The sequence below is a fragment of the Erithacus rubecula genome, assembly GCF_903797595.1.
Source record: "Erithacus rubecula genome assembly, chromosome: 10".
NCBI classification, from domain to species: Eukaryota; Metazoa; Chordata; class Aves; order Passeriformes; family Muscicapidae; genus Erithacus; species Erithacus rubecula.
The window spans coordinates 21923142-21935917 of NC_136662.1; the positions used below are offsets into that span (position 1 = coordinate 21923142).

Genomic DNA, 12776 nt, shown 5'->3' on the forward strand with positions numbered 1-12776 from the left:
AATACAGAAACTGCTAAAAGTCTGTTCTGTGGTGTTAATCCCAAGATCTGACTGGGAGCTGTAATACTCTGGCTCTTCCTTAGCTGTAAACTGGGAATTATTGAGCTGCTCTTGTTTTGGATGTGTTTGCCCTCACAGTAACAGATGTAGGGCGTAATTTGTCTGTGTGACAGATAACACAACAATACATGCTGTAAAACTCATCCTTGCAAGAGCTGTCTTCTTGCAGTGAAATTTAGGCATCCTTTTGGCAATTCTGCTCTGCTGATGTATGTTTCCATCCATGCAGATGTGAACAGGAAGTGCTGGTGTTTCACCACGAAAGGCATGCATGCAGTGGGGCAGTCAGAGATCGTCATTCTCCTGCAGTGTTTGCCTGATGAGAAATGTTTGCCTAAGGATATCTTTAACCATTTTGTGCAACTTTACCGGGATGCCTTAGCAGGTAGGAATGCTCTCTGTTAAAAATACTTTGAACAGATCATCATACAGGTTCAGTGATAATTATGATGACAATTAACACTTACATGTGTCCCTTGTCTGCTTCAGTGTATCTGACAGAAAGTTGACAGGTCAGATACACTTTTGTCACAGCAAATGGCTCTCTTTGTAAAAAAAAAAAAAAAAAAAAGAAGAAAAAAGTATAAAAAGAGAATAAGAATCAAAGCTGATAGGGGGTAAGTTGTTGGTTGTCACTATCTAGTGTTCTAGTCATCTCAGCAAATAAAATGCTGGTTATCTGGGGAGCTGCTCCAAAGATCTTCCAGCCGGAAAGAAAATGTTGAGAATTCTTGTGGATAGTGTTCAATATCTCCTGACCATATAGTCAGAAGTTTGATTCTTATAGTGCCTGTGTCTCTCCTGGATGTCTTATGAAGATCCTTTTTATATTTTAAAATAATATATGTATGTGGGTGCCCAGAATGAACTGTAGAGTGATTCAGAAATTATCCCTGAATTTTGAATTTTTACATCTTGATTTCAAGATTTGTATATAAACCATTGCACATTTTACATTTGCTAAGTAAATAGGCTTCCACTTCTAGGTATTATTGTTGGACCTTAGAATTCAAAAATCCTTGCATAAGGAAAAATGCAAGTATTTTGTTCCACTGATCAGAAAATAAAGCTTGTTTTCCAGAGGTGAAATTGGATCACATTAAGGTTATATGCTGAAGATACATTTACATGAGGTTCTGCTTATGATTCATAGTGCCTTTGGAGTGATTGAATCTAGTACTTTAATAAAATAATGAAAGATATTTGTTTCCTAAAATATCTTTGTACAACAAAGGTCAGCATGTCCAGAGAGGTTGCCAGGTTCAGAATGTATTATCTCATGTCATAATGGATCTTGTGTACATGGGAAACAACTACTGTTCTAAACCTTAGTTCATTTTCTTTGTGTTATAATGATGTTATTCAGAGGGAGATAGATGTGAAAAATAGCAAGCATGTGTATATAAATGTGTATATATGTATATTGCAGATATAAATCCAGCTTGGTGTGTATATTGCTATGAAGTTCTGTATAATTACACTACAGAAATACATAATTTATAACTCCTACATAATGTATTTGGAATTCTTTTTTTAGTACTGTAGTGGTAGTAATTTGATATCCTACAATTCCACTGGTGCAAAGAGCTGCTTACTATTGTACAGTTCTTAATCAGAAACCAAATGTCACTGTTAAAGAATTCCACTGTGTTTTCTTTTGGTAGGATTTGCTGTGTGTTGTGTTTCAGACATGAGGGATGAGTAGACAGACACCTTCAGTTACTGTGTAATGCCTGCAGGTTTTGGAGATAGTGCACCTTGATAAACTCCCAGAGCACTTTGGAATGCTTTCTCAATATCCATCCTTATTTTCTTTCCAAGGCATGCGTTGTTAGAGAGGCAGAAGGATCTGTTAGGATATTTGTAACTTGGCTGCTTTGAACATTCTTCAGGCAGAGAGGAGGTGATGCTGTAGGGGTTTCAGTTTGGTGCCTGTAATCCCTTGGAAGTGGTTAGCAGCTCTGCTCTTGTAGGTGGAGCTGTCCTTTCCAAGCTGTTCACTTCAGAGGTACTGCACCTCTCCTGGCAATGAGATAATTTAGACATTTAGAGCAAACACGAATTCCCAGTAGAATTTAGAGACTATTTAACAGCCTGCCTTACCATTTCATTTTTTATTATATAATACATTGGCTTAAATATATTTTGTATAAAGAAATAGAAATAAATTCTATGGATGTTTTTTATTTATCATAAGTTTTCTTAAAAACAGTAATAAAAAAAAGGCGCATGGAATGGAAACAAGAATTACTTTTAACATTATTGATTTTGCTTTGAAGTGATTTTAGATTTCTTTGTCTTGTTTTCAGTGGAAAAACACAGCATCCCTTTTTGTTTGTTCAATTCAAGCCCAATCTATAGCAAATTATTTCTTCATAAATCACATGAATTTAGGAGTTTGAATTCTGTGCTCAAGCCTAGAAGCACAAAGTAATTGTATGTACTTATGCCTCTTCCCAGATGTTTCTGCTTTGTCCTGCCCTCTTGCTGGGTGTTGTTTGTAGACTAGCTCTGGTAGAGTGGCAGCAGAGAGATTTTGAAGGAAAAATGGCAGCAGAGAGATTTTTGGAAGGAAAAATGGCATTTTTCACTTAGGCTGTATGCATGCGAGTTATAAAAAAAATAGAGTCAGTTAAGGCAAGTATTTGTTACTGCTGACTTTTCATCATTTTACTTTTCCTTTGGCCCCTCTGTCATCAAGCTCCCTGCTGTGTTGCTTTTCTTGTTTTGAAATTGGAAACTAATGATTTCTGTTGTGGTTGTAGTAGTGGCACTGCTGTAGTAGTAATCCCATGATTATCCTTGTCTGTTGGCTATAAGCCTGGCAGTGAATGGGAAAATGAGAACTTCTGTCCGTCTGAATGGGTACTTTGAGGCAGTTGGATGTGTTAATGTAGTGCTGCCAGAGATGCCCTAGTGCATCAGCTTTGTGCTGGAAGACAATAAAAGCTACTGTTACTTTTGTAGTGGAAATATAAATCTGCCTGAAATGGCTTTGTGGTGACCCTGGTTTTTGGGATATTCCTTATGAGGGTGGGTCTATCCCAGACACAGTTTGTGCATTTTTTACTTAGTGTGGTTTTAATTAAACATGGTGGTAGTAATACAATCCTGCAACTGGCCTGTGGAAAGGTGGAGACAAAATCAGACTTCATATGAGGTGTGTGAGTGATGTTAGGAAGATTGCCACAGACTAGCCTGACAGTTTTGGTTGCTGGCAGCTGCTACTCTCACTGATAGTAAGTGAAGCATTATGGTCCTTGGCAATAGGAGTAACTCTTTCTAAATTAATTTCTGATGTGTTTCAATAAAGAGACGCTGGCTGTTTCCAGAACTCTGAATATGGAGTTCATATGGTTTTTCTCAGTGTTGGCATCTGCTACAGGTGTGTTGGGGCATAAAGGTACATTCATGGTCTTGGCTCTTCTCTGGCTCTTTGTGGCTCTTGGAGTGATTGGGTTTGTGTTCCTTTTCCAAAGGAAATGTGCTCATTTGCTCCTGAAGAAAATCCATCTGGCAAGATTGTTCACAGGTAAATATTGCTTTGCATCTCCTGCTGCAGGAGGAGGGGTGCTGGGGTTTTCAGGATGCCAGCAGAGTTTGGTACATGGCAGTTCCTGAAAGTCAGGAACTGTTCTGATGGCAGTGGAATGAGGCTGGATGGACTTCCCCAAGCCACAAATGCCTTGCCTGAGTCTGGATGTCATTATCTGCTTTTTCACCTGGTATTAACCAAAAGATAGGAAGCATACATTAAGAATTTAACCTCGTAATTTTTTGGTAAAAATACCTAACTGGCTTCACCCCACATTGAAGGCAATAAACAAATACAGGAATCTTTTGGGTTTTTTTTTCCCTAATCTACGTTTCCTCGTATAGACTACTTTGAGGCCAGAAGGGATTGCCAAACTGCTGTAAAAAGCACAAAAAATTGTTCATCACAGTACCTAAATGAAGAATTCAAAACACCATGGATAAAAGCATCTTTTTTTTTTTTTCTGGAGAGCTGTGTAGAGATGCTTAAGATTTAAAGTCAAGGATAACCAGTATAATTAAGAAGAGAGTAAGTATTGACCTCCTGCAGAACTACTTTAGATGCATCATGCACACTTAAAGCACTTCCTAAACAATGTCAGTTGTCTCATGTCAGGTGCTGGAACTTAATATATGGAAAGGCACCTTTCTGCTCACTCTGAGATTGCCTCATTAGAAAGGAAGTTATGATATGTTTTAAATTAAATTACATGCTTTTGCAAAGGATAGTTATTTTTGAAGGTTTTTCTGACGCCTACACTTTTCTCTACAAGCCTCTGAAACAGTTCTGTGCTTAAAATGTGTAATGGTGAAGTGGGTTGGGTTTGACAAGGTCAGGCTGGGAATAGCAGCTTCTCTGAGGGGCCTTGCCTTGGAATCACCTTCAGAGACAGGGCAGGACAACCCCTGGCCAGGGCAGAAGTGTCTGAAGGACAAGCCCAAAGAGCCTTTTTGACTTGGTTGTGCTGGCTGAGAAGGGCAGTAAAGAAGTGTGTAGGAAAACACTTGCTTTTTCCCATGCTGTCCACATCCAGGCTCTTGAGCTGTTATAAATAATGAATTGCAGCACAGCTACCTAATCCCAGTAATTTGTCCTCTTAAAGTGGTGGCAGTCTCTTGGAGCTTGCACTGTGCAAGTTGCTTGTGTCAGAAGGAGTAATTTATGATGCTGTGGCTTATGTGGAAGGAAAGGGCTGAACAGCTGAGTTGCAAATTCCACTCTAAGGGTTTTTTCCATGTTTCTGTTGGCTGAAGAATTCTTATTAAGGCGTCCCAGGCGTGTGAGCCTCGAAGCTTCATCTCCTGAAACGGAAAAAATAAGTAGTCATCCCCTTCTGCTGCAGCACTTGGCACCAGTCTCAAGTGGAAATGTCTGGTTGCTTTGTCATTCTAGTGGGCAGTGCCACACGTCTCAGATCCATACAGGATTGTACAGCTGCACTTTGCCTGGCCTCTTACATGCAGAAAATACACAGAAAAGGGGGCAGGATTCAGTGCAGTTTGGCAGTTCATGCACGTCATACACTTAAAAGGTAAAAAGGTTTATTGTGGTCATGTTATTGGAACTGAGAACCTCACCAAGTAACTTTATTATCAGGCCTGTAGCTCTATTTGGGTAGGAACAGATGGGAAGGGGAAAAGGAAGTATAAATGAAGAAGAGGCGATTAGTGAGGGTAGGTGGGAACTGCAAAAGCAAACGGGTGCCAGCAGCTATTTTAGATAAGTGAAAATCTTTCTTATGAACACCAGTGGCTACACTGGTTTGCACCCACTAGCAGGATGCTCATGTTGGTGCATTGATGTTTCACTGAGCAGGCATTAGTGTCCCAGCACAGCTGACAGAGATGCATTTGCACATAAGCAGGAGCAGGGATTCTTGGCAGCTGACATTTGATTTGGCTCTTATTCACAGTAGTTTGACCAGTAGCTACTTTTCATCAAGTATGCTCAGCTGAGAAGTTGTAGCCACTCTAAGAGTTCTGGAGTTTGATCTGGGTGATCATGTCAGCTTTGACCTGTGTGCATCTGTAAAATTCCAGATTGGCTTTGAAGGACAGTGGCAAGCTCACCCTGCTATGGGATGCTGGGCTGCCAAAGCTGTCACCTTCTGACAGGGAACCTAATAGCTTAGTTTGTGCTGCATTTGTAAGTACAGAAAAAAAATCCACAAAGGGGCCCTGAAATTTGAAAAATAAGGAAACCCCTGAGCTTATTTGTTAGTTGGAGTATAAAAGAAGCCTTTTGCTTACAGACCTGCCAGTCACTCTATGTAAAGCTGGAGGATCCATGTGAAGGACAGTATTGAGTGATGGTTGTGCCAGGGTGGTCTGGAGGAGTGCAAAGCAGCATGGCCACATCTCCAGAGGGAGGGCTGGAATAGTGGCTGTATTATTATAACTTGTATTACTGAGGATGTCAAAGTATCAATTCAGTGACTCATATTTTTACTTACTTAAAACCTAGCATTTGTCTGTGTGTGTATCATGTGTGTAAAGGGAAGAAACTCTCCAGGTAGTGTCCAGTGATGTCCAGATGGAGAAGTGCATGTCACTGCCTTGAGTTCAGATACAAACACTCTGTTATGAGGTCCTGGGAAAAGAGCAGGAACTCCTACTTAGCAGTCTCTGTCTGCAGGTGGGAAATCCTGGGACTGCTCCAGAAGCCCAGGAGGTCTGCATGAGTACCTCAATCCCTTGCAATTCCTCATGAGTGGTGTGATCAAGCACACCACACTCTGTGAAATTGCCTTTTTCTTTGAGAGCAAATCAGCACTATTAATATTCACATCTTCCTATGGAGAATTGTGATCAGCTGTTCTGTACATTATTTGCATGCTGTTGTTGTCATTTGATAAAAGGAATCACACCATGGTTCTTTGCTTCGATGTTAAATGCTGTGTTGGATGCTATAATAACCTAATCAGCATTCAGATTCATTCAGCCATTTGAGTGTAAACATTTTTGGAAATTAGAAGCATCAAAGAGTAAAAATGTGAGTAAAAATTAGTGATGTTTCTCCCCTGTGTCTCTCTCAGTTGCGTTTTACATTAAGTGTACTAATGAAATAAACAGTCTTTTGTGTAATTCTTGAAATGGCCCAGATCTTCAATATGTGTCTGAGCAGGCACCCCAGTGGTTTGCCTAAATGGAAGGACAACCAGGGGAGAGTAATGGTTTGGCCAGGTGCACATAACTCCTTAAATTGCAGCTGAATCCAAAAGTTTAGTTCAAAAAACAGCAGCTTCTGCAGTGGAAGTCCCTTGAATATCTGTAAGGCTCTGAAATTGGGCTTTGTGTGGGTGTGTCTGTAGTGCCAGGGGAAGGTTTCAGGTACCACCTCAGCAGCAATACTGTTCTGAACTCTCCTGTGAAAGCCTGAGAGGGCAGTGAGGGCTTGTCACAGGTTCCCAGAGCAGCTGTGGCTGCCCCATCCATGGGAGTGTCCAAGGCCAGCTTGGGGCACCTTTGAACAGAAGGTAACCTGAACACCCACGTGCAGCAAATAATTGTTTCAGGTGTGGTTAATACACATTAATGCTCTAGGAAGCAAAGTGAATTTAATATTGATTTTTTTTTTTTTCCCCTTCTGGAAAACTCGTGACATTCTTGATACAGCTCTCAATCCAGTGAAGTAATGAACTCTTTATTTATTTATTTATTTATTTCCCATAGGTAACATTGTTGGCAACCTGGGACACTCCTTTTTCAGCCAGAGCTTCCTTGGAAGCAAAGAACACGGAGGGTTCTTGTATGTTGCAGCGACCTATCAGTCCCTGCAGGACCTGGTGCTCCCAACCCCACCATACTTGTTTGGCATCCTCATCCAGAAGTGGGAGACTCCCTGGGCCAAGGTGTTCCCCATCCGGCTGATGCTGAGACTCGGAGCTGAATACAGGCGTGAGTAGCAGGCACTGCTGGAGTAACTTCTGCAGGGGAATGGATCAGTTCTGCTTCAGAGCACACCCCCAGCCATGGATTGTTATCTGTCAGAGCCACCCAGGCTCAAACAGGCAAGGAAGAGCTGTGTGTCAGACCCACAATGCAGCACTGAGGTGGTGATGGGACCTACAGCCTGTTCACAACTCTTCTGGGTCATCAGTGGAGACAAATCCAGTTCTGAGCATGTTTGCATCCATTTAGTGACCTGAGAGTTACCTGTGGAACAAGCCTGATTAGCTGGTGTGGTTAGCACAAGGGAGAGCCTTTGGGATGTTAAACTCTTTCCATGGTGAAATGAAAGAACATTTGCTTTTAGGTTTTTAAAACCATATTCATTTTTCAGAGAGTAACAATAAGTGCGCAGGGGCAACAAATTTGGCAGTTTGTTGCAAAAGTTCTGTTGGAACTAATAATAAACAAGTTGGAGAGATTGGTTCATCTGAACAAAATCTTAGCAGTTAGCATGAAATTTGCATAAAGCTAAGCTAAAATAATTTTCAAAAGGCATTTACCATTGCTGGAGCAAAGGCATTACTGGTAGTTTGTTCACCATGACAGGCCAAAAATTGTATGTCTTGCTCATCTGCAGTTTTAATTGGTTGGTCTAAATTACTATTAAATTGGTCTGTTAATTTTTCCCAGAACTTTTTCAGAACATTTTAACAAAATAAGTTTCATAATGTGCTGTACAGAGATTTGTCACTTCAACTTCTAAAGTTTTGAAAACATTGGTAAATTTTCCACAAAATATCTGTGTTGCTGGAGGAGAAAATAAAATCCTCAAAATTTGCCTTCTGACAATGAGAACTGAAGGTTAAACTTGTCTAAAGAAACATCCATGTTAAAGGTGTGTAGGTTTTTGTGTGTACTTACAGGCATTTTTAAAGTAGTGCATTTATTCCCATCAGTTTTTAAAGAAACAAACAAGAATGCTCATAGTTTGGATGTGACATCTGTTTCTGAGAAGAACGAAGTGTTTTGATAGTGACAAACAAAAGTACCTGCTCTGATATGTTGGGAAGCCAGGCTTTGCATCATTCCCACAGCTGTGGTTTGGATTTAAGCACATTCCCTTGAGCTGTGCCAGTTGTGACTGCAGGACACTGCCTCAGTTTCTCCCTGGGAGGTGCTGCTTTTGTGTCCCAAGTTTCCTTCCATGCTTCTTGCTGGTGGAGCTGTCAGAATGCAGCCATTTGTGCAGTGCTGCTGGCTGTGCAGATCAGATGCAGGAGGCCCTCGGGTTGCTGGGTGTGCAGAAAACATCTGCTGAGCATCCACAGATCAGCCCAACAGCTCAGGCTCAGGGAATTCGGTGCATCTGGGATGGAGCTGAGCTGCTGCTTGAAACCAGGGTGGCAGGCAGAGGAAATTCAGCCCTTGCTGGTGCCTCAGGGCACTGTGCACGGGTTGGTTGCTGTGTGGTGTGTGGTGCTTTCAGGTATCAAATCAGCGTGCAGAGGCTGGAGCTGATTTCCATCAGGAAATCCTCATGTTATTCACATGATGCTGAGTGCTCTGCAGTCCCTTCTGACCACACTGGGAACTGGAGTGTGGCATTTGGGGAAATCAGGCTGAGTGTTTGCCTGAGGATAGCTTAGGAATAGCTGCTTCAAACATGTTTTTAGGAAACCCTGGCATTATGTACCAGTGCATGAGTCATGTTCCAAACATTGTGATGGCTTCTGCTGCAACATAACGTAATGCAGCCAGATCCTGCCCTGCACTCAGAATTGCATCACAGATGTTTTACAGGTATGGAAGTCAGCCAAGGAATGCAGATATTTTACATCACTTACATACCATAAATGTCCTTTAAATTGTTTTGACTTACCCTTGTGGAGTTTGTCACGCTCTCATGAAATAATGAAAACAGGAAATAAAATCATCTGGATTATCACTTGTATGTCACGTGTCAGCCACAGAACTGAAAGACTGATGGTGCTGTAGTGGAGAGGAGCAGGATGGTTGTACAAAAATAAAAGCCATTTCCAAGAAGTAGCCTGAAAGTGCACTTAGAAAGGTCATCTTTGCCATCAAGGCCCAGGTCATTCAGTTCAGTCCTGTAGTGTGGCACCTGTAAGCTTTCCACATAATTACTCTTGTTTCTAGCATGGAGAGCAAGCAGCCATGAACATGTAAGGTCATTATAATGTTGAACCCTTCTGCTCTTTTGCTTTTTGAATTCCAGTCTTCCCAGTCTCTTCTTTAACTGCTGCTTACCACATCCAACCGAGATGATATTTAGGTCTGGTTTTGCAGAGTCTGAGTATGTAAATTACCATCTGACCTGTTCTTTTCTCCTTTATTCCAGTTTATCCATGCCCACTTTTTAGTGTCAGATTCCGTAAGCCTTTGTTTGGAGAGACTGGACATACAATCATGAACCTCCTTGCAGTAAGTCTGTGATGGAATTTGTGCATTCCATTGGTGGGAGTGGATCTGTGTGGGGACATGGGGGCTCCAGGTGCACGTGCTGGAAGATCCAGGAGATGCAATAGGAGGTAGTGGGGATTTGGGTGAATTTCCTTGCTGTTACTGGGAGTGGGTATTAGCTTTCAACAACACAGTGAATTGCAACAAGGTACCCAAATCAATATCCCAAAGCTTGCTGCTGGAGGATGTTTGGATCTTGAAATAAGTGCATTGTTTGCTCAGATTTCTTCCTCAGAAGTGCTGGGTCATCATAGTGTGCAGTCACAGCTCTCTGATTACACAGACTGAAGGGACGTTATTATCTCTTCCTACTTTGCAAATATTTTCAATATAGGAAATTCTCTTTGATGCATGACCTAATCTCAGTGCTAGAAAAACTAATAACTCTATCTAGTAATGTAAGAGAACACAGAGAGCAAATTTTCTTACATACAGTGATGATATTCAAGGTTGGAGAACATTAATTTTGATGTAAGAAAATGTGTGAAATGACTAAGAGTCACAATGATATTTTTTTATTTGTGCACTGCAATTACATGGGTTACATGCTGTGGTGTGTCTGTCCCTCCCTGCCTTCCAGTCATTGATTACAGTTATTTGAATGGGCTAAGTAGTAGTCACCAGGATAGTTATGAAACCTACAGTGTTACTGATGGCTAATTTGAAATCTTGTTTGCATTATCAGGACTTCAGAAACTACCAGTACACACTGCCTGTGGTCCAAGGCTTAGTGGTGGATATGGAAGTCAGAAAAACCAGCATCAAAATACCTAGCAACAGATATAATGAGGTAATACTTACAATACATATATTTGTGTACAGTTTCTTTGTGATTCCTGGGATCTAGAGGAATTTCTGTTTTATTCACTACCACTAAGGAAAAATGCCTCAAAAGCAAATAGTAACTGTGTGATGCAGACAGCTTTTGGAAGTGAATGAGCCTGGCTTCACAGGAAAAATGCAGTTCCATTTAGTATTAATTAAACTCTTACACTGTTTTTCTTCAGGTTTTTGAACTGTTTACATAAAGTGTCATATGTTTGATTTGAGTAAGTAAGTTGACAAACTTTACACTCGAGGTAAACTAGGAAGAAAACATGCATTAGCTTTTCTCATTTGTATTTTGTGTTCCCACTCAAAGCATTTCATAGTATTTGTTGGATTGATGATTATTTTATGTAAAAGTTCCCTCAACACTGAAATTTCATACTTGATTTCTGGTGTGAGAAAATCAGTCAGCATCTGTAGGAGTTAGTGCTGCTAACTAGAGAAAGCTGGAGGAGGAGGTATTTGAACAGTAAAGAAAGGGAACAGTGGAGAAGGGGATTGATTTTGTGTTCTGTCTGAAGAGAGGGGGTAGCTTGGTAGTTTGAAATCTGTCAGAGTTGGGGTGAGAGCAAACCTCCTGAGCAGAATGGTATTTGTAAAAGTTCTTGTAAGATCAGAGCAGAGTGCAGCTTTATCTCAAGAGGGAATTTCCCTGCAAGAAACATTTGAGTAAAATGAGAAAAAAAAATTCATTGAAAAAAAGTGTTCTTTTATGAAGTTTGAAAAAGATGAAATTGATGAAGATAAAGGGTCTGTTAAAAGGTGTTTTAATTTTTGATGCAGTTGTGCCAGAATGGAAGAGGTCACTGAGGTTTGAATGAATTCAGTCTGGTATGGCACAGACAAAGCAGTTCAGTGTCAGCTGTGCCTGGTGTTTGAGGTTTGAATGAATTCAGTCTGGAATGGCACAGACAATGCAGTTCAGTGTCAGCTGTGCCTGGTGTTTGCAAGGTGTCAGCTCCACTTGTGCTAGACATGGACTGAGAGGGAATTCCTGTGTCAAGGACATAGCAAAACCTCTGCATTGTGCTTGGGTGCTCTTCCTGGTGTGATGCAAGGATTCAACTTTTTACACTGAGAAAGTGTTACTTATTTAACATTGTTCATAGCTTGTGATTAATTTGAAAAGTTGTATTAATAGGAATTTTTCATGAGTTTAGTCTAAATTAAGACTCACAGATTTACAGAATATTCTGAGTTGTTAGGGACCCACAAGGATCATTGAGTCCAACTCTTATTAGCCCATACAGGGATCAAATCCATGACCCTGGTGTTACCAGCACCCTCCTCTAACAACGGAGCCTGTCTCAAGATAAATTAAATAATAACACCTTTACTTCTATTTATTTAGAAAGTACTGTTACTCAGATGTTTTCACTATCTAAAAAGTGAAAAACTAATTTGAAATCTCATGCATGTAATAAATGGGGAGAATTCAGACTGTTATTAACAAATTACGCATTAATATATAGTTTTTCTATTAAATACATCTTTTTGTCTTCAAAGTTATTTTCTAAAGCTTAGAGGTCCCTAGTTACCTGTTTAGTCCCTCAGCAAAGGTGACTGTGATTTCTTAATCAGTTGCCTGCTAAGGAAGCATAGTTGCTACATCCAGTTGTTTCTTGTTGTGCTGAAGGCAACTGCTGGGCTCCACGTTCTGGAGCTAAAATCCAGTTTCTGGAGCATGATGTGATCAACTGGATAATGAAAGACATTGTTGTCTGATGTAAGACCTTAATTAAGTTTCCTCCCCAAACATTACACCTGTGCACATTTATCAATAGCGAGCATCAGTTAATGTTCCTGACAGTGTAATTAAGGTTTTACATTGGACTGAGAGAGACAAATGTGCTGTGTGTAGCCTGCATGCTTATCAGCTCCAGGAAGCAGAGGTGGGAGTGTGTGTGCTGTTAGGAGATGTCAAATAATTCCACATTTTTCTGGGTTTTCACTGTGGGGGGATTTGTGTAATGTAATTTGAC

General features: G+C 40.6%; 1 protein-coding gene across 3 annotated transcripts in view; it reads left to right on the plus strand.

Moving 5' to 3' along the window:
- ZFYVE9 (zinc finger FYVE-type containing 9) overlaps positions 1–12776 on the plus strand; it is a 56960-nt gene that overhangs the window by 35585 nt on the left and 8599 nt on the right. For all 3 annotated transcript variants that reach the window (XM_079313864.1, XM_079313863.1, XM_079313865.1), the window contains exons 10-13: positions 290–445; positions 7267–7491; positions 9845–9927; positions 10652–10756. In XM_079313864.1, coding sequence (XP_079169990.1) covers positions 290–445; positions 7267–7491; positions 9845–9927; positions 10652–10756 — 569 coding nt within the window. The remainder of the gene's footprint in view (positions 1–289; positions 446–7266; positions 7492–9844; positions 9928–10651; positions 10757–12776) is intronic.